The sequence below is a fragment of the Chenopodium album genome, chromosome 10 (assembly GCF_948465745.1).
Source record: "Chenopodium album chromosome 10, dcCheAlbu1.1, whole genome shotgun sequence".
NCBI classification, from domain to species: Eukaryota; Viridiplantae; Streptophyta; class Magnoliopsida; order Caryophyllales; family Amaranthaceae; genus Chenopodium; species Chenopodium album.
Genome location: NC_137843.1, coordinates 9,874,809 through 9,899,860, shown reverse-complemented (window position 1 = coordinate 9,899,860; position 25,052 = coordinate 9,874,809). Strand labels below are relative to the sequence as shown.

General features: G+C 35.2%; 3 protein-coding genes across 3 annotated transcripts; all 3 read right to left on the bottom strand.

Annotated features, from left to right (window-relative positions):
* Window positions 1–2,291: 2,291 nt before the first annotated feature.
* On the bottom strand, window positions 2,292–3,694 carry LOC145563487 (uncharacterized). The gene is made up of 2 exons (XM_081623933.1): window positions 2,959–3,694; window positions 2,292–2,818 (listed from the first exon to the last, which is right to left on the bottom strand). The coding sequence occupies exons 1-2, from the start codon at window positions 3,584–3,586 to the stop codon at window positions 2,355–2,357; spliced, it is 1,092 nt and encodes a 363-aa protein (XP_081480059.1). The 5' UTR covers window positions 3,587–3,694; the 3' UTR covers window positions 2,292–2,354.
* A 6,020-nt stretch (window positions 3,695–9,714) lies between these two features.
* On the bottom strand, window positions 9,715–11,460 carry LOC145564764 (putative disease resistance protein At1g50180). Its single transcript, XM_081624972.1, has one exon. It carries the CDS (start codon window positions 11,458–11,460, stop codon window positions 9,715–9,717), a length of 1,746 nt encoding a protein of 581 aa, XP_081481098.1.
* Window positions 11,461–20,527: 9,067 nt separating this feature from the next.
* On the bottom strand, window positions 20,528–21,918 carry LOC145563486 (UPF0496 protein 1-like). Its single transcript, XM_081623932.1, has one exon. It carries the CDS (start codon window positions 21,701–21,703, stop codon window positions 20,528–20,530), a length of 1,176 nt encoding a protein of 391 aa, XP_081480058.1. The 5' UTR covers window positions 21,704–21,918.
* Window positions 21,919–25,052: the final 3,134 nt, after the last annotated feature.

The following is a 25,052-nucleotide window of genomic DNA, read 5'->3' as shown; positions in this document are numbered from 1 at the left end:
AGTGGTAGACTACAGAGTAAGTTTTTGTTTTTCTTTGCTATAGAAAATATACGAAGTATATATGGAGGTGTGAAAAATTGACCTGCTCACTGACTTAATCTAATCTAATTTAGATTCTGACTGGTATAAACACATTAATTTAACATGACTCAACTTTATATAGACCCGATCTAACCCAATCTCATCTCATCGAACTCAATCCGAATATCTAAATTGACACCTCTGAGTATATACTATATATTTATATAGTTTCACATAGCCAAGTCATCCACTCATCCTAGTACAAGTATGTGAGAGTGGTGTGTAAAGGAGTCATATTATTTTTTAGTGTTAATGCGCTTGGTTGGTTTTGAAGACTTAATTTTAAACAGAAAAATGACTTGGAAAGCTAGGAGAGAGGCGTCTGAATTTAATTAGTATACAAATAATGGAAGATGATGAAATAATTTCTGTAACTAGCTTAGATACTTACATTATTTTTCCATTTGGCTCTTAAGTACATTATAGATTTATAGTACAAATTTAATAGAATGAGAGACATAATAATCGAGTGGGTGAGTGAAGTAAAAGAGAGCTAGTACATTCAATGAAAAGATGCAAAGTATTTTTGTGTAAGAGGGGTAAGGTAATGAGGTTTGCCACAACTGGAATAAAGTGAATATATTTTTTTTAAAAAAAATTGTGAAACAAACGAAAACAAAATTTGTAAAGAACATTATAAAACCGATGTGGTATACGTATGTAAGTGTAAGAGATCGAGTCTATAAATTTAGAAGAAGGTTATAATTTAGATTTGGCTAGAATTATAAATAATTAACCTTAATGGTATTATATATTTTATACACATTAATATGGTATGATTTCACAAAAATACTTGTCTAAAGATTACTCGGTCTAAAAGGATCATGTTAAAAAGCCAAGCAAAAATAGTTAAACCAAATAGTGTACTAGTAATGGGAGTAGAAGCACACCATTCTTGACAACTTAATTGACTTTTCTTCGTCAAAGTTTCTGATTAAGTCAATTTGTTTCCCATTGGTTAGGGTTTTAATGAAGCAAACACCTTTATTGTAAATTGGAAAGTCTACCATAACCCATCAACCCTTGGATTAAATATTTAATGAGGTAGTGAATTGTGCTCCCCTCAAATAACTACATAAAAATATAATTAATGTGTCAAGATAATTATTTAAGAGAACCATTGGGTCGGTGTTATATGATAAAATGAAAGTTAATCCTTAGTCGATATATACTTGATTAGATCAGGTTAATAGTTAAATATAAAATTTAGATCTAGCATTTTGTGAATTAAACCTACAATTCAACCAATATATATATTTTATATACAAAATTTAGGCTTGTAAGATAGGAAACAATATTCCTAAAAGATATACTAGCATAACCAAACCCTAAAAATATATCCTCTAAATAATATCTTAACATAAGATAATACTATATATATTATTCTCATAACAATATCTATACGGAAAATATATCACATATATTTTCCGATATATCATATCTTTAACAATAAGGAAACACTTTTAGGATATTTTGAGAAACCTTAAGGCCAGAGACATTTTAATGTTAGATACTTTTCAATTTCATGTTAAATACATATATAGTACACCATAATAATAATATAGAGCTAACAAACTATATTAAGCCAATCTAATTTAATTTAATTAAAAATTAGTCATTTCACCGTCAAGACATGAAGCTTGGCTTGATTTGACTCAAAGCCTAATCCATCTAGAGACTCTAGACTAAACGGGGCATATTTTAGCCTAAAGGTCATCTTGGTGGTCATGATCAACTCTACTCGTACTAGATATGCTAACACATCTATCACTGATATAGTGATATACAATTATATTATGAACTTGATATTGAAATAGACATGTACAACTGCCACAATCTAGCTAGAGTTTTGTCAAAAAAAAAAAAAAAAAAAAAATCTAGCTAGAGTTGCCTTTTTCACCTAAAAAATCTCCACCAACAAGAACATGACAATCGGAAGAATATTGTTACACAAAATTCTTGTAAATAAAATAGACAAAACAAATACAATAGAATTATACATATGTAATTTCAAAAAAATATTATACATATAAATGTATGCTATAACGTTATTGTGATTGGCACTCAAACCTAGACTAAGTCCACACACACGCAAATGGAGGAAAAAAAAAATGTATGTAGTATATCTTCTTTTTTTTTTTTTTTTTTTTTTTTTTTTGAATAGTTTGTAGTATACTACTTGTATATATCATATATGTAGAAGCTATAAAAAGTTGTAGAAATTGAATAACGAATGAATGTATACTTCTATCAGTGGCAACAAATTCGATCTATTAAGGCTTGATTCCCTTAATAAGTTCTTCCACTTCATTGTTTGAGCGCATTTTGGCCAAATCTCCGGGTGTACGAAAATTTTCATCTTTCTTCATGATAAGGTCCTTACCCTCCTTTAGGTTCAACAAGTATGAGACTACATCCCTCAACTTGTTGTCACGTTCTTTAGCGGCAAGGTGCAGTACAGTTCGCCCACGATGATCACCGGCTAGCAACAATCCACGAGTTTTGGAATTGGAATAGAGCTCGTTTAAGACCTCAACATGGCCCCCTAGGCCTGCCTTGTGAAAGGGGTTGGACTTATCGTCGTTGGGGTAACTTATAGAATTTGGAAATTTTTTGAGAAGGAAACGAACTATGTCAAGATTACCATTTAATGCTGCATCAGAAAGAGGGGTTAATCCGTCTTCATTGGTACACTTGATTAGCTCGCGTTGATATTTGAATATGGTATGCAACATTTCTGTGATCGATTAGACAAAACCAACCATCAATTAGTACATGGAAATAAAATCTAAAACGCCTAATTAAATTTGAGTTAATTAGTGTCATAATGTACACACAGGAAAATTACAAGTAATTGAGAGCTTTTCATTTAATTACCTTTGTTATTATCTGCAATGGCAACATGAACAATTGATTTTCCTTTCTTTAAATTGTCAAGAGCTTTGTCATCTTTAGCCAACCTACAAAACATGTCCTTGACCAAGTCCAAATCCTTGCGACAAACAGCTAGATAAAGAGGAGAGATCTCAGAGTGATTCAAGGCGTAGGACCCCTGTGGGTGCTCCTTAACCAAGAAAAATGCCAACTCCATGTGGCCATTCTCCAAGGCGAGGTGCAAGGGTATGTCGCCCTGAGAATCCTTGTGACATAACAGCTCCTTGTTCTTACCAACCGCCTCCTGAGCTTCTTTGGTGTTTCCGCACCTTGCTGCCGTGTGGAGCTCAAGATCACTAATCACATTAGTTCTGATACCACGTTGGAAATTATTTGTTTGATATCTTCCATCTCCCATATCTACATCAATAGTAATGGCATAAATTAGAATGTTGGTATTTATTTCCCGAGGAATTAGGTTGCTTCCTAGGGTGGGGGTAATTTCAAACGGTGATCGCTCATGAAGATACATTTTAGAATGAGACAAACCAAGGAGTTTCATGATTTTTTCTTTTTCTTTCTCTAACTCTTTTTCTTTCATTGTGTTAGGATAATTTTGATTATTGGTCATTGTGAAGTATATATATGATGAAAGAGAGCGTATTCATAACTTTGATGAATGACATATGGATTATTTACAATGAGAATGATAGAGCTATGATGTAACATTTATATATATAGCGGGCTAGGTACAGTGGAAGATAGAAATGAATAAGAAATTGTACCAGAATTTCATGTAAATTATACAATTTAAATAATTTTCTACTCATATTTAAAAATTTTCTTTACTAGTTAATGTGATGAAGACCTGTTTACATATATATTTATTGACTTCAACTGCTACACGGCCCCTTCTTATATTAGTATTTGTTTTAGGACTTGCTAATTAAGGTATCGCTATTTTACATGTTAATCAACATTTTCAGGTCGTTCTAGATTTTTAACCACCAGATATTTTGATTCTTGTGGTTGTATTATCTTAACCTACTACTTCTAACAAGTTAGACTTGAAAATTGCTAGCATTACGTTGTGTTCACATTCCGTAGACCTTGTGCCCCAAGAAAATGAATAAGAAAAGATGTGAGTATGTTCCTAGTTTGTTTACGGCAGTTCACTCGGTGATGACTACAATTACAAGTGTCTATAATTTTCTGATTAAGAAATATTGACATTGACCAACTATTTACTTACCGAAAATAATCTAATTCATAATTTTGTAGACTAGTTACTACTATTTAATCACGTAGCAATTAATAACATGGCAACGTACATGGAAATAATCAAATAATGCTATTTCTTCTCCTCTTGACACTTCACACGTCTTCACTAATACAATGAAGTTTCCTCTATATAAAGTTATAAACCATTAATTACTCCAAAGTCTAAACCCCATCAAGAGTCACCTAGCCAACATGATCGATCTAGCAACGGTCCTTGTATTTAAAACCTGTTCTTCTTTCCTTTCACTTATACGGACTAATATTTTGACTTTTACATAATTCTAAATTATTTATAATTAAATGTAATTTTGTAGTCTGTTGATTAAGGGTTTTGGGGGTTAGAGTTTGGCTTGTTTATGAAAATTCTTTACAAAAAATATCGCCATGTCACACTATGAGAGCTAGCCATGCCCGAAGTCGTTACTTTTTTTTGAAGTCGTTACCTTAACCACAAGTGGAATTTGATTGACATGAGTTTGTTACATACTTAGGGATAAGATTTTTATTAAATAAGATTTTTATTTAGAGACTAGAGTTTATTAATGTTAGCCACATTATTCTTTATTACTCTCCAATATATAAATAAATAAGAAAATCTTACTCGTATTATGTACAATAATTTTGAAATAGTTTCAATATACATTTAAAATATCAATTTTGATGTTTTTCTTTTTTACTAAAATGGAAATCATCATGACCAAACATTCAATGCAACGTAGAAAACTAGAGATTATAGTATGGCAACATCATGGAAAATGTTATGTTAGTCCTCGACTCCCGTTCTGAGACTTCAATAAAAGAAAGAAACTTCCTCCCAAGAAATTCGTGACTAATCCAAGCTATCAAGTCTTCCTAGCAATTTCTGTGATTATATATTATTATTAATGTGTTAAATTGCTATAAATATTAATAGAGTATAAAACCTATTCTTGGACCTCAATTATATCTTAACCTTTTAGTTGATGTGGTCCTTCAACATAGTATTAAAAACCTCTCTTTTCAACCACGTACACATATCCGACCAATTAATCTATTAGTATGAATTTGAGGATTGATAAACATTATTTCATGAAATAATGTTTATCAAGGCATGAAAATCAAACTTATGAAAAAGGTTTATCAAATCAAGTTTACGTCATTAGATTCGAATCCATTTTAGATCAGTTTATTTTTGTTACAAGTCAAGAATACTTGACCATGAACCAAAATGTTTCATTTATAGGTCAATCAGTTGAGCCAACGGGCGCGTTTAATATTTCAAATTTTGGCAAACTTTGTGGTCATTTCAATGTAAATCATTTTTTAATGTCTATTTAAATGATGGAAGAATGTTGTTTCCTATAGTGATTCATAACTAAGCTAGTCAACATTATTTGAAGAAAAACAATAGCTGTACCAAATTGTGGAGAGGGTAAACGACCGTGGCTACTACTAGTAAACACCGAGTGGTCCCGTGTGAAGGCCCGAAGATGCAAATAGCTAATTGACTAATTAGCTTGATGAGGTGACGTCATGCAGTAGTCATCACTTCTTAACCTTTCAATTTAATACTAAGTTCATTTGATTAACATTATTTGGTGTAAATTTCCCATTCAATTCATTTCTTGGCGGACAAGTGTCCTTAATTATTTCGCTTCATTTTAACTTTTTTACACGGCCCTCTTGACTATTCAATTTTGCTATTAATTGAACACAAATCTTAGTATATACGGAGTATAAACTATTGAATTTATATTAACGCATATAGTGTTCAAAACATTATTGTAAAATGATTTTTCCCCCCTAAATTGATCATCCAGTGAAAGTCACTATCCCGAGTCTTCAAGACTCATTATGACTAAAATAATGGTTAGATGTTTACCAATTTATATAAACTTTGATTTTAGGAAAATATTAATTGATAATTAATTATATTACTCCCTCCGTTTCAGAATGATGTTCCTATTTCGTGAATCGATGTAAGTTTTTACCCATTTTTTATTGCAAATATTTTTAATCTCACACTAGCAAAAATTATAAAAGTTAGATATTAATAATCTACTCACCAAAGTAGATCCCACATGACTATATTTGTTCTTATAGATTAAGAGAAATTTAGAATATTCTCTTTTCCTTTTAAAAGTCAAAGATGTCAAACAGAAATATCATTGTGAAACGGAGATTAAATATCATGTCGTCAAAGTGATGCAACTATGAAAGTATGGGAGAGAGGGGGCATTAGTGACTTTAGTGTCTTATGAATGTGAATGCTTACTATTCATTGGGAATTTTTAACCTAAACTTGTTAGTAGTTAAAATAAGGTGGTACTCATACATCATTAAAATCTACAATGATTTTGACATGAATGTGAGACACGAAACCTTAAGTGGCATCCAAACAACAAAAGAAGCCAACGCAATGTAGCAGGTAAGTCAATTGATAGACCAAGTCATGCGTTTGGAGAGTTCCCTAGTCTTTGTATTTGATCTTCAAGAACATTTTTTGATAACTGTAACAAAATTCATCAATAACTAGAACTCCGTATTTTCTTATTATTAATCCCTCGATTCCATTATATTATGGCTATCTTATTTTGCATAATGTTCAAAATGCATCTATGACTATCACTATTGCATTGTAAATAAAATTATAAAACATTATATTTATAAAATACACATTGAGACGAATCTAACAATAATAGAATAACGCACATAACATAGTTATGTATAATTAATTAGAATTTTTGGTCAAGAATTTTTTAGTTTGACCATGAAAATAAAATGGAACTATATATTATGGGGGAGGGAGCGAATAATTAATTGCCATATGAAATTAGCCCCTTCGGCCCTTCATAAAAATTAGTGATCTTTTTGTGTTTGATTTTTTTAGTGGACCCATCTAGCATGACCCATTTTCTTAGGGTGTGGGCCGTGATGAGTAAATATAGCAAATTTGTCCAGATTGTTTAGTGTACAACTAGGGCTGATTAATGGACTGGGCCGGCTCAAATTTCTCACTTTTTAAAAATTCGATGGAATATTAATAATTTTTTTTTAAAAAAAAAAAACTCGGATTTTTGGTAGTGGATCGAATGTGGTGGTGAGGTCAGATGTGGTGGGGTCGGGGAATTTTATTTTTTAGCACGTGGTAGTAATTAGAGAGGTCGGGAATGATATTATACCATTATATGCTATAACTTGCACAAAGAGCAATATCGTCCTTCCATGTCAAAAAGAGAACGATGCCCTGTAAAATGAGAGCGTTGTTTAGCGATTCACATGAAAAATGGAATTATGGAATATATCACCCCAAATTTTCCTATTTCCGTCCCACTGAAACCAAACAGCATAAAAGAAGGAAAATAGTTTGAATATGTTTTCCCGCAAATTTTTCCCTGGTCTCGAGACCAGCCATAACTGGCTGGTCCCGCACTATAAAAATGAACATTTACTAGAAAAAAATGATCATTTACTAGAAAAAAAATGAACATTTAATTATTTGAAGAAATTTCTGGAAATCGAGTTTTTCTCTTATGGTGATCTCAGAATCGCACGGAGATTATCGGTGCGACGGCGATGACAACGGTGATGGTGGCAGATTATTGCGATTCTGTTCGCCAGAGAGACAATGCAGTTGGTGGTGCGAGTATCAAAGCTTTTACTTCTTCTTCCATGGCGGAAGAAGCGGAGGTTTCGAAGAAAATCTCTAATGGAGAAGCTGGTGATGATGACAAAATTGTTGATGGTGCTGAGAATAATGATAGTGAAAGGAATAATTCTGAGAATGTTAATAGTGAAGGTGAAGCTAAGGTTGTTAATGGCGGTGGAGCTCACGATTTTGAAACCGCGATTCAGTACTCGTATTGGTAAAATTAAATATGTTAGTTAGAAAATGAACATTTATTTTATACGAATGAACATCATATTGTATGAAAATGAACATTTAATTACTGAGAAATTCAAAATTATTGTAAAATAATTAGTTAAAAAATGTTCATTTTTATAAGGGTAAATGTTCATTTTTTACTGAGAGATCAACCAACTCTAGCTGGTCTCGAGACCAGCTATTAACAACGGTATGTTTTCCTCCAATACAAACACAACCAAGCCAAACGAGCACTACTAACAACTTGCCCATTATATCCAAATTCACAATTTTTCCAACATAATACATGAACATAGCTTCAAACTTCAAAACTCATCATCAAATAAAAGAAATATGATTTCATCAATTTCTCAGCAAACTAGTGATGACTGAATCATGCCATGGTAATCAAAGGTTTTGCACGACTAAAAAGATTTAAACTTCACAATTGTGATACAATGTTGTTCATAATCAACATGAATTGGGGGGGGGGGGGGAGAAGGGGGGAGGAACAACAGAAAAATGGTAACTTTGATCGATCATAGAAGTGTTGTAAAACCAAGCATCAAAGAAAATTTTATTAGTTTTAGAATACTACAACTAACTGCTAAGAGAAATAAGAACTAAAACAAAATATATTAATTAAAATACTAAAATGAAGCACAGGAGTATGCAATACAACAGTTTGATTATTTAACTGAATCCATAACTAATAATGCTTGAATTTAAATAGGTGATCAAGTAATGCTACTTGGTGATGAGTGTTGATAGCTGGAATGATCATGCTTATTGAACGAACTCTCTAGTGCATTTGCAGCTTGCATCTGATACTTTTTTCTTGTTTAAGTCTCTGTATTAGTAGTTCCAAACGCGGGTTTGGGGACACTATGTTAATATCTTCAAGGCCACGCAGCAAGAAAATGTACTTGTCAAAGTCACAGCTGCATTTTTTAACATATAAATGCTCTAGTGTAGTATTGATTTTGAAAAACCATACTTCTTCACCTCGGATAGTGTCCAAATGAAGGGTATTGAGTTAAGAAATGAACCTTCTGGTGCAATGAGATTGGCATAGTTAAGATTGACTAGTTTAAGGGTGGTAAGCTCAGGAAACTTACCTAGCATATTCATTGAAGCATCTGACCATCTTGAGGATTTCAACGTTATCTTTGTGAGGTTTTCAGGAAGATCAAAGTCGCGGACTCCTCTGAATATATCCTTGGAGTTGGAAAAGGATATCTTTAGCACCTGTAAATCATTCAAATACGCCAAGTAGGTTTGCAATGACTGGCCACCTTCAACACCACAAAATGCTAACTTTTTTATATTTGGGCAAAGTCCATCTTTGACAGCATTTTCGAAATCTCTACTTGGGTAAGTGGTAGATAGGACTTTAAGGCTGTGGAGTTGCTTCCTGGACAAAAGAGTTTTCCCATATCCTGAAAATTTATGACCTTTACCACCCTTTCCTATAACAAGTTGTTGCAAATGTTGCAATTTTAGTAGCGACCTCAATGGAATATTGTATGATATGCCACCCTCTAAGAAAAGCATTTGGAGGTTCCAAAGGTCAAATAAGGATTTTGGAATGGAGGATTTTGAGCTAAGGAAGAGCCTTAAATACCTTAAATTGACTAAGTTGTTGAAGTCGTCAGATTGGATTCTCCCAAGTCCAAGACTTTTAGCAACTTATACTTACTGCTACTTAAGGTCTTGTAAAAAGCTAAGCTATTAAAGTGTAGATTAAAGTTTATAAATGAACGTACGGAGGAAGGGTCCCAATTGCTCAATAGGGTAGTTCCCTGTTGTTGGATGGATAGCCTTCGTGGCTTGATGTTGTTGATTGAAGATGTAGATCCCTTCCTAGAAGGTATAGATATAAAGTTCTCATTCATGGCCTCATCGATGCAAAGTTCTCGTACAATATCATGAATTCGACAAGTCTTTAATCCATCATCAATAGTCCTTCTCTTCCCTGCTTGGACTAAATTTCGATCAATGAGTTGATCCAAGTAACTCTCAGCCACTTGTTCTGGAGGTAGGTTCCCACCTGGTTCTATGAACCCTTCTGCCAACCATAGTGCAATTAGCCTTCGTACAGATATGTCACGGTCTTCAGGGAAAACCGCAAAGTAGAGAAAGCAAGGCCTCAAGTTTAATGGTAGATAACGGTAACTTAAACCTAGTATTGCAAAACATACTTCATCTTCTTCTAGGGGAACACTCACATCTGCGAGTGTCCTATTCCATATAGCTGTTAACAGCTCCTGGCCAGCTAACAATCTCGCTATCACCAAAATGGCCAAGGGTAACCCCTTGCACTTCTCAACTATTTTCATACCCAAGCTTTCATACTTAGGATGGTAAGATTTTTCTCCAAACACCTTTTCTTTAAAGGGGTCCCAACTTTCTGTTATTGCAAGATGTCGGAAAATACAAAGCGCATCACTTGGACTATATTTACTAGCTTTCCTACCCACTGGAGTATTGCGGGTGATAATGAGGATCCTGCTGCCATTTTTCTTGTCAGGGAAGCAGTCCTCGACCTCATCCCACATTTTTGAGTTCCACACATCGTCCAAAAAGATCAAGTATTTGTTCTTCTGGAGGTGGCTCTGTAGAGCCTTCTTCAACTCTTGTGCATTAAGACTCTCGAGGTTGATTGCTTTGCACTTCATCATTTCCTTGAGGATGGTGAGCATAACTTGACGAGTATCATAATCTTTTGACACTGTCACCCACGCACGATTCTTAAAATAAATGTTAACGGTTGGGCTGTTGTATAGACTCTTGGCAATTGTCGTCTTCCCTAGGCCGCCCATCCCTACTATAGATATAATCTCCCTTTTGTTTGACCCCTTAGTCAATTGGTTCAACAATGTGATTTTCACATCCTTGAACCCCACGAGATCTTTATCAACCTCCTCCCTCTGCCTTTTTAGGGTGGCCTCAAAGCTAGAGTCTCTAGAACTCTCACCAGCGTTGATGCTATACTTTTCCTTGTTAGCATGTATCTCTGAAATTATCACTTTGATGTCCTGAACCTTATTGTCCACTTCATGGAGTTCTTTTGCGTAAAGTAGGCTGCAGACGACTTTCCCAGAAATTGTCTTCCATTTTTGCATCTCAATGGAGAGAATGGTGCTTTCGATGATATCCTGTGCCTCAAAAGAAACCTCTCTAATTTGCTTCACTAACTCATCCGACACTAATTCATACTGCCGGTGAGAATTTCTCAAGAATTCTTTCATAAATCTCAGCTCATTCTCGAGAGACTTAAGCTCATGCCCCACCCCATCTATCTTTATGTATTCATCATAGGCAAGGGAGCCCAATTTCAAGACTAGATTTGTAAGGGCGATATAAGATGACAGTAACATTGGTAACCCTCTACTACTCTCTTTTACTCTCTAAAACTCTTGTTTGGCATTAAGGTTTTAGCTCGGTCTGGGTAAGGATTAGCTAGCCATTAGCAATTTATATTGCTTTGATTTGGCCTAGTCTCAATAAAATAGCACAGGCACAGGTTGACGTCTACTATGAGTAATTTTTTAACCCCATTACTTTGCACACTTGCAGATCATGTTTTGTTTATAGTAGTAAAATTTGTTTTTAGTAGTATACTAATAACAAATTGTACTACTAAAAGCAAATCAAACTGTCTTCAAAAACATGAAATCACCAACAAATGCGGATCTTGCTTGATTCCTAATCATCGAGCTTATTGAAAATAATTATTAGGCTTCAATGATTACATTCCACCTGTAGTACAACTTAGTTTAATGTTTAAACAACTCATGACTTCTTCCAAGTTTTGCTAATACAGATTCTTAAGAGGAAGATAATCTTTTGATGACTTGATCATTATACCCCCTATCATCTTCAAATTTAGAATCAGGAGAATTATAAGCCTACACTAACGTGGAGTCACTAGCGGGGGGCACATGCTACCCCCGAGAAAAAGGGGAAAAAAACCAAGCAACTTGAAAGGGTAACCTAAGGGGGCGTTTGGTATCAAATTAGTAAAGGTAACGGATTGGAAACAAATTAGGGGGGGAAAGGGTAATATATAGTTTTACCCTTACTAATTGTTTGGTATTCATAAGGAAATGTAAACGATTACAACCAATTTGTTTCCTCTTGTTTGGTATAGATAACTTGGAAACAAAAAAACGAGCAAAAATAAGCCTAGTATATGAGCAACAACAGTTTTCTACTTACTGATCTTCTTGATCATTTTAACCAAATCTTCTTGATCAACTTAAAGGGAAGATACAAAACCTAGTAAGAGAAACAATTTTATATCCTACCTTTATCTTATGCTATCCCTTCATTAATTAGAGAGTATTAGGGAGTAAAAAAGATTAGCCGAATTCGATAAAGTGTATAGAATCAAGCATTTCTGGTTCTGATCATATACAATAAGCAATAACATACTACCATTTACTTCCTCCGTTTCTTTATAGTTGCAACACACACTTTATCACACTATTTAAGAAAAGTGAACCACACATGTTATAATACACTTAAAATGAGGTTAAAAGGTTATTAGGAGTATAATCAAGTGGGTCATATACTTTAATTAAAGGTAATAGTACAATTTTCACCATAAAAACCTTCCTTTTATAGTGTGTTGCAACTATTGTGACATTTCCATTTTAGAGAAGTGTTGCAACTATAAAGAAACAGAAGAAGTATAATTTTGTATAAATGCAAGATCAAATTTTGTATTATAACAAAGACAAGCTATCATATAGTTAAAATTTCAGCTAGGCTTTTTATCAAACAGGTTATGAGCACCCAAAAATGAATTCTAAATCTAGGAAAGATCAAACATGTAGAGATTAGTGTATACTGTAAGCGATTTGCATTTCAGTTACAATCATATAAAACAATATCACTAAACTATATACTATAATGTTACAAGACTGATTACAGAATTTTGTTCATTATTAAAAAAGAATACCTGGAAATTGGATAAACGTTGGAAGCATCAAGATTCAAGCATCATATTAGCAATAATGTCATGAAGCAAAAAGCAGGAGATTCAACTGAGAAAAGTAAAACTCAAATAAAACAGAAAAATTAGGACAAAAAACCCTAGAAATTAACACCGTGGATGGAAAATAGCAATCAATAAATAGATCAAAAAATCAAATAGGAAAATTTAACAAATTGAGCGAAATCTATAGCTTTGATCAATCAAAATTGGGATTTTTTTTAGAAATGAGAGGAGAGAGAAGAGGTAGAGTTGTCTTTTTGAGTTAGAGGAGAGAAACGGGATTTGTTTCCCCATGTTTTACACCGGAAACAAAGTGGTGGAATGGGTTAGAGGAAAGAAACGGTTTCTGTTACTTAACTCATCAACCAAACATGTTCTAACGGAAACGAAAACGGTAACACGATTCCGTTTCTAGCCCTATAAAAATACCATACCAAACACCTTAAATTCGAGCAACTATACTACTACAGTACTTCGTATGAATTTAGGAGAAAAAAACCTTAGATTTTACAATAATCGATTCAAAGAGAAATGCAAATGTAAACTATCAAAAACAATAGAATTCTACAAAAATTAACAACATTAGATTGAACAACTCTATATAACACAGAATATTCGGCCAAATATCATCAAAATTTTGATCGCAAACACAAAATTCGGAAAACAAAACATAACTCAGAACAATTGAACACACATAAAGAATGTATTGAAATATCATCCAATTAGAACAATCAACACCGTAATTCAGCAAGAAAAAGTATACAAATAAATTAAATAATAAATAAATAAGCCGAAAAAACACATAGAAAATTGAAAAAAAAAAAAAAGAGCAAAATTGAACAACATTATGAAAAAAATTCGAATAATGTAGGAATTCAGTGATTAAATTCCGAAACTTACAACAATTTGATGATGAATAATTGAATATCGCCTATTTGATCTTCCTCTAAGGGAAACCCCTTAGTTGAAATTTCAGAAAGAGTATGAGAGGGACCTGAGAAAATTACAGAGAGAAATGATAGAAGGAAAAAGGAAGAATAAAGATGTATATCAGCTACAAAATTTACAAAAATGCCATTATTAATAAGGTGTATTGTAGACGGTTGGATCTGATTTGATCAATGGCCCTAATTTATTCTTATATATAAGAAATTTTTTTTAGGAAAATTTGTCAAAAACAACCTTTTAAAGTGTCTATTTTATTAAAAACAACCTTTTAAATTTTTTTTTGCAACTTCAGACCACATTATAAAATTTTTTTACCAAAGACAACCTAATGCTAGTTTTCGGCGTTGACTCTATTTTTCCGATGTTGACCACGAGTGTGTGAGGTACGTGACTTCATATATTGCTAATTATACCCCTTTCCCCTCCAATTAACTCCTATTAAAACCCTTCAAAGTGACAAATTACTTTGAGAGAGGAGGGGATTTAGTACGAGTGAATTGGAGGGAAAGGGGTGTAATTAGCAATATATGAGGTCACATGTCTCATACACTCGTTGTCAACATCGGAAAAATAGAGTCAACGCCGAAAATTAGCATTAGGTTGTCTTTGATAAAAAAAAATTATAATGTGGTCTGAATTTGTAAAAAAATATTTAAAAGGTTGTTTTAAATAAAGTGAACACTTTAAAAGGTTGTTTCTAACAAATTTTCCTTTTTTTTATAAAGAGGAGTGTTGATATTTTTGGTGGACCGATATAGCATGGCCCATTTTCTTATAGTGTGGGCCGTGATGGGTAAACAACTAGAGCTGCAGTTGTTGTTAGGCCGACCCAAATTTTCTGGCTTTTTACAAATACAATGGAAACTGCAAATATGGAAAATGGATTATGGAATATCATTTCCAAATTTTCCAATTTCCTTCCTGATTGAAACCAAACAGCAGAAGAGGAAAACTGCCTACCGGGAAATTTCCTTCAAAACAAACACGACATAAGTGTCAATCAAACATCATCAAAATATTTTCTAGGAAGTTCACAAGGAAATTAACATTCCATGAATTAAAACTTGCTACGTGAACCAAATGAGCACTAATAACAACTTGCCCATGATGTCCAGATTATTAATTTATCAACATAATACATGAACTTAGCTTCAAATTTATGAGAAATAATGTGCAACTTCGAAACTCATCATCAAATAAAAGAAATAAGATTTCATCAATTTCTCAGCATATAATCATAATAACTTTTGCAAACTACTGATGACAAAACAAAATCATGTCATGGTAAATGGTAATACTGGTAATAAAAGGGTTTGGCACTACTAAAAGGTTAAATTTCACAATTTTTATTATGATATAATGTTGATCATAATCAACATGAAAAATGCATCTTACAGAAGATAAATGATGAAGCAGAACAATAACATATCTCTGATGCCAAAGCTAGATGTAAAACAACAATCACGAAGTTAAGTGTGCTTCCATATAGTATTATTATTTTTTTTTTTTTTTTTTTTTTTGTAATGTTGTAAACTTAATTTAGACTATAACACACATCAAATGAAGCTGTCTCCACATCTCACAAACAGCAGGTGCAAAACCTGCAAGAAAGATGGCAATGGCCACAAAATCCTACATCTTGAAAATCGGAGTCCTTGAAATCACACAACCAACAATCAAACATGGGATCTAAGTAATATAACGATAAACAATAATGTTACAACAAGCAGCTGAAACAGGTAGTGATTCTGACAATATTATGATTCAATAGCTTACCTTTCTCATTCATCAAGGCCAATATTTATACCAGTCTCCCTTGGACTCCAAGGAAGATCAACTTAAACTAGGAAACTAAATCCTAGCAAAAGATAATAACATAAATATAGCTAGAAATTATATCTTGCCTAACTATAAGATATTGCAAATATTCTATCATATCTTCCTAACACCCCCCCTCAAGTTGGAGCACTTGGATCAAAGATGCCCAACTTGCTAAGAAGGTAATCAAATTGCGGTTTTCCTAAGGCCTTTGTAAATATGTCTGCTAACTGTTCATTTGTTCGAACATGATGAGGAACAATTAGACCCTCTTGAATGGCATCCCTTACAAAATGACAATCAACTTCTATATGCTTCGTTCTCTCGTGAAAAACCGGATTTTGAGCAATGTGAATTGCGGCTTGACTATCACAAAAAATCGGTATAGCTTGAGGATGATTCACGCCCAAACTTAAGAGAAGACCCTTTAACCACTTCATTTCCATCGTAAGAGCCGACATTGAACGATACTCTGCTTCCCCGGAAGAAGTAGCAACCGTGGGTTGCTTTCTAGATTTCCAAGCAACCGGTGAGTGACCCAAGAAGACTAACCACCCAGATAAAGAGCGACGGGTTAGGGGGCACGCTGCCCAGTCGGAGTCACACCACCCATTAAGGGTGAGGTTGCTGTCGGACCGTAAAAGAATTCCCTGGCCCGGAGTGCTCTTCAAGTACCTAACCACTCGAGTTGCTGCCTCCCAGTGAGCTTGCTGTGGGGCTTTCAGAAATTGTGAGAGTACATGGACGGAGTAAGTAAGGTCAGGCCGAGTGATAGCCAAATAGACCAAGCGTCCAACCAACCTTCTGTAAGGTTCGGGGTCTGCCAGCAGGGGACTTGTGTTGCGTGCCAATCGATGGTTCTGTTCCATGGGAGTGGCGGCTGGTTTCGAACCCAATAGACCCGTCTCCGAAATTATATCCAATGCATATTTGCGTTGACATAGAAATAAACCCGAGCTACTTCGCGCAACCTCAATGCCAAGAAAGTATTTTAGAACACCTAAATCCTTCGTATGAAAACAAGTGCTCAAGTAATTTTTGAACAATTTCAAGGCCATAGAATTGTTCCCTGCAACAATTAAATCATCCACATAAACAAGAACATTAAGTTGAACCGACCCCTTTGTAAAAGTAAAAAGGGAGTAATCCGAGTAGGATTGAGTGAAACCATATTTCTTTAACGCCGTAGTAAGTTTGGCAAACCAACACCTAGGAGCTTGTTTGAGGCCGTATAAAGATTTTCGAAGACGACAAACAAGACCCGGTTCATCCGTGGTGAAGCCTGGGGGAAGCTTCATGTATACTTCCTCATGTAAGTCACCATGAAGGAATGCATTGTGGACATCCATCTGATGCAATTCCCAGTTCTTTGAGGCGGCAATAGCAAGAAAAGCACGGACCGTGGTCATCTTGACAACTGGGGCAAAGGTCTCATCATAATCAATGCCTTCTCTTTGGTGATTGCCAAAGACTACCAACCTTGCCTTTAAGCGTTCAATACTTCCATCAGAGTTGTATTTTATTTTGTACAACCATTGGCTACCAAGAGCCTTTTTCCCGGGAGGGAGTTTCTCCAAGGTCCATGTGCCATTATTTTCTAGAGCACGCATCTCTTCTTTCATAGCCAATTTCCACCCATCATCTTGCATTGCCTCTTTGAACGATCGAGGCTCTTTGCCACCTGTTATAGCTGCAACAAAATTTCGGTGTTTCGCAGAAAACTTATCACAACTAACATAATGTGCTATAGGATACGGCATACCTGAGGGAGGTGGTGAAATTGGATTGAGTGATGCCTCGGATGGACTATTTCGAGCGACATGTGTATGAGTGACAAAGTCGTCCCTGTATTTGCTCGAGGGAATTTTTGTGCGGTGGCCACGCCCCATTAAGGGAGGAGCCGGGGCCCCCACATCCTCTTCGTTAGCTGCTGCCGTGACTAGGGGAGGAGGGGCAGCAGGCTGTTCGTGAATGATGGGGGCACAAGGAGGCTGCCACTGCCCATCATCACCATCATCAATGATGGGAAAAGTATCCATATTTTCCCTTAAAGTGATTGTGGGATTTAAATCATCAATTGTAGTATCAATGTTGGTGGTTTCGGCATCCAAGTATGGGTATATATCCTCAAAAAAACGCACATCACGAGACACAAAAAATTCCCTTTTGTCTAAGTCAAATAAATACCAACCTTTCTTCCCAAAGGGATATCCAACAAATACACATTTTCGACTACGACTTGCAAACTTATCACCCTTTGTCTTTTGATTATGAGCAAAGCACAAAGAACCAAACACACGAAGTTCATGAAATAAAGGTGGGGAACCAAACAACATCTCATAAGGGGTTTTGTTGCCTAAAAGGATAGATGGGGTACGATTTATGATATGAGCGGCCGCTAAAGCACATTCCCCCCAAAAGTAAATTGGCAACCCCCCCTGAAAACGAAGGGCACGAGCTACATTGAGTATGTGTTGATGTTTTCTCTCTACCCTCCCATTTTGTTGAGGTGTTCCTACACATGAGGTTTGAAACAAGATACCTTGTGCAAGAAAATAATTTTTCATACAAAAAAATTCAGTGCCATTGTCACTCCTTACAATTTTAATTTTCTGAGAAAATTGTCTATCAATCATGGCAATAAAGGACATAAATATTTTAAACACCTCCGTTTTATCATTCAATAAATATATCCACACTGCACGAGAATAATCATCAACCAAGGTTAAAAAATAATGCGCCCCACAAGAAGAAGGTTTGTCATATGGCCCCCACAAATCACAATGCACAATCTCAAAAATACGGGAAGCTTTATTAGTACTTAATGGAAATTTGTCTCTAGTGTGTTTAGAACGATGACACACTTCACAATCTTTATTTAAATGACCACTAGAATTACTTAGAAAAGGTAGTAATTTTACAACTTTTTCGGAAGGGTGACCCAATCTCCTATGCCAAAGTTTCAAGGTGTCTTCAACCGAAATTGTTGCAAGAGATGCCTCCTCTCGAAGGTAGTATAGTCCATCCCTAAGATCACCCGTGTCAATCACCTCCCTCGTGCGTTGGTCCTGTATAGTACATATAGAAGAGTTAGTTATGACTTCACAATTATTTGTTGAACACAATTGTGAAACCGAAATCAAGTTACAATTTAATTTAGGAACAAAGAGAACATTATAGAGAGTAATTTTGTCCGTTAGTCTAACATCCCCTTCTTTCATGGCGACTACATTTTTACCATCCGGAAGGCCTACATTGCAAGAGGGAACATCACGCAAATTTAATAAGTGAGATGTATCACCGGTTACATGATGCGAGCAACCGGTGTCAATTATCCACTTACCATTGACACGGTTAGAAGGAGGCATAGCATTACCCATCACGGCCATCACGGCCTGCCACTGTTCGGGGGTAAGGTGAGCAGCAGCCGGTACAGCAGCAGGCACGGCAGCAGGTGGGTGGTTTGCGGGGGTCGCATTGGCTTTGACAGGTGTTGATCTCCCTCGGCCAGCCCCCTTGTTTTCATCCTTCGAACCATACTTCTCAATATACCACGCAGGGACACCATGTTTATCAAAGCATGTAGTTGAATCGTGTCCCTTCTTGTTACAAAACGTGCACACCAAGGCTGCTCTTTCGGCACGTGACAGTCGCGGCTTGGTGTTGGGCTCCATTCGAACGGCAAACCCAGCCACCTCGGGAGGCTCTTCTTTGATGTTCGCAATACCCCGAACACGTTCTTCTTGGGCGATGGTTTGGAAGGCTCTGTTTAATGTTGGCAGCGGATCTTGTGATAAAAGCGTGGAGCGAAGCGCAGCATAGTACTCCGAGTATAGGCCAAGAAGAAACTGTTGCAGCCGGTCTCCTTCTCGACGGTTTGCGTGTTGTTTCCCCACATTGCAAGTGCACTTGCCACACTTGCAGCCAATTAATGGCTCATGTTTATCAAGCTCATCCCAAAGCACCGAGAGCTTGCTAAAGTACACCGCGACTGGCATAGATTTCGATTGCTCGCAGCGATTAATTTCTGATTTAATTTGTTGAATGCGTGGTCCATTAACAAGACCGAATCGTTCTTGCAAGTCATCCCATAGCTTTTTAGCATTATCATAATTTGACAGCATAGTACGGACCTCCGGATCAATGGTGTTCATAAGCCATGAGACAAGCATGCAGTGTATCGTAACCCAATCATCCTTTGTACAAGGAGGAGCATAGCTCGTGATTGTGCCATCAAGAAAGCCAAATTTGCGTCTTGAAGACAATGCAATATAAATTGCGTGAGACCATTCATTATAATTGTTAAGTTTTAGTCTTTGAGAAGTAATAAAATCACCCGGACGATCTTGAGGTCCAAGGTAATAAGGGGAATTAGGTTCGATTTTAGGAGGCGGCGGTGGTGGCGGTGGTGTGTCGCCCATGGTGGTTTTAAAAAGTTTTTAATGTTTGTTAGAGAAGGAACCTAGCTCCGATACCATGACAATATTATGATTCAATAGCTTACCTTTCTCATTCATCAAGGCCAATATTTATACCAGTCTCCCTTGGACTCCAAGGAAGATCAACTTAAACTAGGAAACTAAATCCTAGCAAAAGATAATAACATAAATATAGCTAGAAATTATATCTTGCCTAACTATAAGATATTGCAAATATTCTATCATATCTTCCTAACAGATTCAATCTTCATTAGGATGCTTGATAATCCTCTGCAGGATCACTGTCCTAGCTCTTCTTATATCTCGACTATACTTATTTCCATGCTCCCCAAGCTCATCAATTGCCTTCAAAAACTCGGCCTGCTTCTTCTTAATCTCCTCTATCACCACGGAAACAGCCCCCTCTTGAGTTAGCGCGATTTCAGTATGTGCCAACATTGATTCAACCTGAACCATTAACTTATCAACCAAAATCCGTATACTATCCAAGTCCTTAATTGCAATATAAGTCCCAACTTGCATTGAATTAATCAATTCCCTCTGATTCTTCAATTCATTCTCATACTTCTTCCACAACGAATTCATCCACCTTCCAATCCCTCCCATCGGAGCAGAAGCAGCAGCAGCCAGAGCCGAAACCAACGGAGGGGCCGAAATGGCAGCAGCAACAACAGAACAAATGATCACAGAAATAAAAGAGGCCGCAAATATAATGTTAGACACCTTCCTATAAACCTTCAACGATTTCAATTTCTTATCAAGCTTATGTTTTCGAAGCTGCAATTTCTCAAACATTACAACCTGCTGTTTATAAACAGATTGAAACATACTGAAAAATTCAGCAGTAAAAGGATCACCAGCCTCCTTAAAATTCCTCAATTCCTGCAAAATTTTACCATAATCCCTATTTTCATCACCATTGTTCTCCTCTAATTGAAGCAATGCAACTTGAATTATCAACTGACGGTCACGAACCCTTTTAAGACATTTATCCAGAGCAGTAAAAAAATCAAGGGTTTGAACACTATACTCAAAATAATCTTGAACTAAACCAAACAATTCCTGATTGTTCCAAATATCTTTCTTACACTCTAAGATAACCCTAACAACTTCTTGATTCATATCAATTAAACAACCAGCAACTTGTCGAAGAGAATCAAGAGATACAGAATGAACCTCAAATCCACCATCTTCTTCAGCTGAATCATTGCTATTTTTAGTAAGTGAATTGATGATGTTAGTAGTTCGTTCATGGAGGTGAGAATCGAAGACTTGAACATCTGGGTCTAATTGACAAGCCTGTAAATACGAGCTTAATTCACCAGTGTTATTGAAATTGTTCATCTGGGTATTTGTATTTTCGTCGATTGTAGGTGGGTTTGGATTGTTGGGACCTTTACTGGATTTAGCACCCATTCTAGGAAATTGAAAATTGAGGAAGAACCCTAAAATGAGAATTTCTGGGGTTGGGAGATTGAATTTGGGGAATTTGGAAAGGGTAATTTAAGCGTTTATGGAAGTATATAAAGAAAGCATGTATGGGAAGCTTTTGAAACAAACAGAGGCGGAATTAGTGGGTTAAGGAATGGGAAAGTGACGAAGTGAAGAGAGTGTGTGAACAGTCAGACGCTTTTTGATTTTGTTGTTGGACGGAAAATTAAAAACAAGAAAATTCTTGACTAGTGAGTTAAGGAATGGGAGACACGAGTCGTAAAGGGAAACTTCATATTATAGCTTACTAGATTAGTCTCGTGCGATGTACGATTGAAATAAATAAATTTTTAAAATATTTGTTTATTTTTTCATACCAAAATTAAAAAAAAAAATAAAAAAAAAATAAAAAAAAAATAATGCATCAAATATTAAAAATAAAATTTAGAGTTCATATAAAAATTGAATAATAAAAGGGCTACACGAGGAAGAAAAATTAAATTATTGTTATTAGATGGATAGACTATTTTCAAAAATTGATATTAATAATAAAATAGCTTATCAGAACTTTAATTAAATCAAATAAAAAAAATTATGATGACATCATTTATAGTTTTGAAGGGAAAATTTTTAATGACGATCTGACATGTGTCTAGTTTTAGGAAAGGATGATGTAAGCGGTTGCTACTTTGATATTAGTTATAGATTTGGAATAACTGTCAATTTAAGCATAAAATGATTATTAAATATTTAAAATAATGGCCAAAATAGGGAGTTGTATTATATGTGTAGCCAAGTAGGGCTTTGCTCTTTAGAGTTGTCCTGCTCTGCTAAAATCTACTCTACTGTGCTAATGCTTGTTCTGTTCTATCTAAAAGCTCAAAATAATATGCGCTAGGTCATGTAATTTTCATCTTGTTTTAAATACTTGGTATAAGTTTTGTTTGGATAAAATAATTTTGAGTTTAAGTATTATCGACTTGTTTGGTAAGTGATTATAAATAGTGTGAAGTAGTAATTTGAATGTAAGTAAAGTGACATTTGAATGTTGATGGTAAAGCAGTGTCATTCTTGAATTTGTGTTTTTCTTCATAAAATATACGCAATATTAACCCATATGAAGATTTGTGAAGAAAAAAAAATGTGTAATTTATTGTAGTGATGCAATCGAGTGACAAATGACAAAAAATAACCCGAACTAGACAATTGAGTGACAAACAATAAAAATTCACCTAAACTCAATCTGCGTACGTCACATGTTTTACCCATTTAATATGGATTATCATTCGCTTTTCTAAATTGGTTTGAGCTAGTAAAAGAGCAACTTCAATGGTTATAGGTAGGGACTTACTTGCAATTTATAAAATATCCTAAGCTCCTAACTAAGAGCAACTCCAATGGTTATAACTAGGGACTTGCTTGTAATTTTCAAAAGTTTCTACCTATTAATTTGACCATTGGAGCTAAAAATTACAATTTGCTTGAGAAAAAAGTTTCCAAAAACTTTGGAGAGTAATATATTAAAATAATTAAATTTATAAAGCTAATTGAGAAAGTCAAGTTTATTAAATTAACAAGCCAGTAGTTAACCATTGGGGTACAAAATAGCTACAAAGAGAATTAGCTAAAAATCATATGTAGCATGACAAGCTAATTTAACAATTAGCTTACCATTGGAGATGCTCTTACCTTGATCATTGAATCTAAAAAATAAAATTAGCTTGGTCAAGCAAATTCAAGTTGAATTTGCTTGACCAAGCTAATTTGCTTGACAAAAATCTTGCCAAAAAGATAGGTTGATACATTAATAAAAGTAATTGTAAAAAGCTAATTAACAAATTAATGCTCAATTAAATCACAAGCTAGTAACTAACCATTGGAGCACAAATTAGCTACAGAAGAGATTAGCTTAAAAACTTATTTGGCATAACAAGCTAATTTGTTAATTAGCTTACCATTTTAGTTGCTCAAGCCATCCGTTGGATAGTTTCATCCTAATTAACTTTTTTCAAGCGTAGTTCTTGGATTTCGAGCAATTAAAGCTAATTTTAGCAGTATGCATGAATAAGTTTTCATGGACTTTTAAGATCAATTGGTGGGCCGAGATTTATAGATTTATTTAAACAAGTAATATTTTAGGCTGAAACTACCCTTTTTTTTTTTTTTTTTTTTTTTTTTGCCATGGTTCACTTTTCCTTTTCTTTTTCCTATTCCTTTGGCATTAACAAGTAGGAAGAAAGTATGTAAGGTTGCTGTGAGTTTGGGAGGTAGATTGGGACTTCAAGACCTTCTAGTGTTCTACTGAACGCTATGAATCTACAATCAAAGTAGTGTTTGCAACTAATTATCACAGAAAGTTCACCTGTAAATATACTTCAGAAGTATTTTCCAGCTTGTTGGACAGCTTAAGTCATCACTACAATACTGCTAAACATGAACAATTCCTCTATTTTTGCAAGCTTCGGACTGCAGAGAGACAATCAGACTTATCACTGATGTGTGTTAGCGTATGGTACTGAACTCACAGAGTGTGGTCTGAAAACTGGGTCAACCATGACCCAACTCAGCAAAAGGAGACTTCAGTAGTTCCATCATTTTTAATTATATGAGAACTTAGTGACATAGCACTTCACCAAAGATGAGGGTTAATGGTTGGGATGAAGTGGAGTGGCAGGCCAAGTTCACAATAAATTGAGTGTAAACTACAATATGCATGCTTTTCCAGCTCAAGAAAGTCTCTGGATGCTTTTTTGAATTCATCTTGAGCGTGCCTTTGAGCATCAAGATCTATTTGTGGCGCATAATTTAGTGTGCTGGGCAGCAAGGAATGCAGGAACTTGCAGTTTTACTCACCCTGTTAGCTGTAGTTTGCAGTTATGCACTCTTTTCACCCACAATTGAAACTTTCAATCAATGTTCCTAGAGTGCGTTCAAAAAATAAAATAATCATAGTACAAGTTAATAAGTAGACAGGTGCATCATCGCAATTGATGCTCATGTGGGTTGAGGGGCAAAAAAATGTGGGATTTTAAGACGACGATAAACCAAGCTTGCACTCTGTCACAACAGTACAGATATACTAAGCCACTGGAACATGACCTAGCAGCAAGCCCTACTAGCACAAGTCTGTTCAGAAGATTTTCTTCCAAGGTGAATATGCAAGTATTGTCATGGCGAAGTACAGTGAGGAGCAAAGAGGGCATGGGGTATCCAGATGATTTTCTTACTGAATGAGTATGCAAATTTTGACATGGAAAAATACATTAGAGGGCAAAGAGGTCTATGGGTGATGAGAAAAGAGAAGGTACACAGCATCAGAGTAATTGCTCAGTAG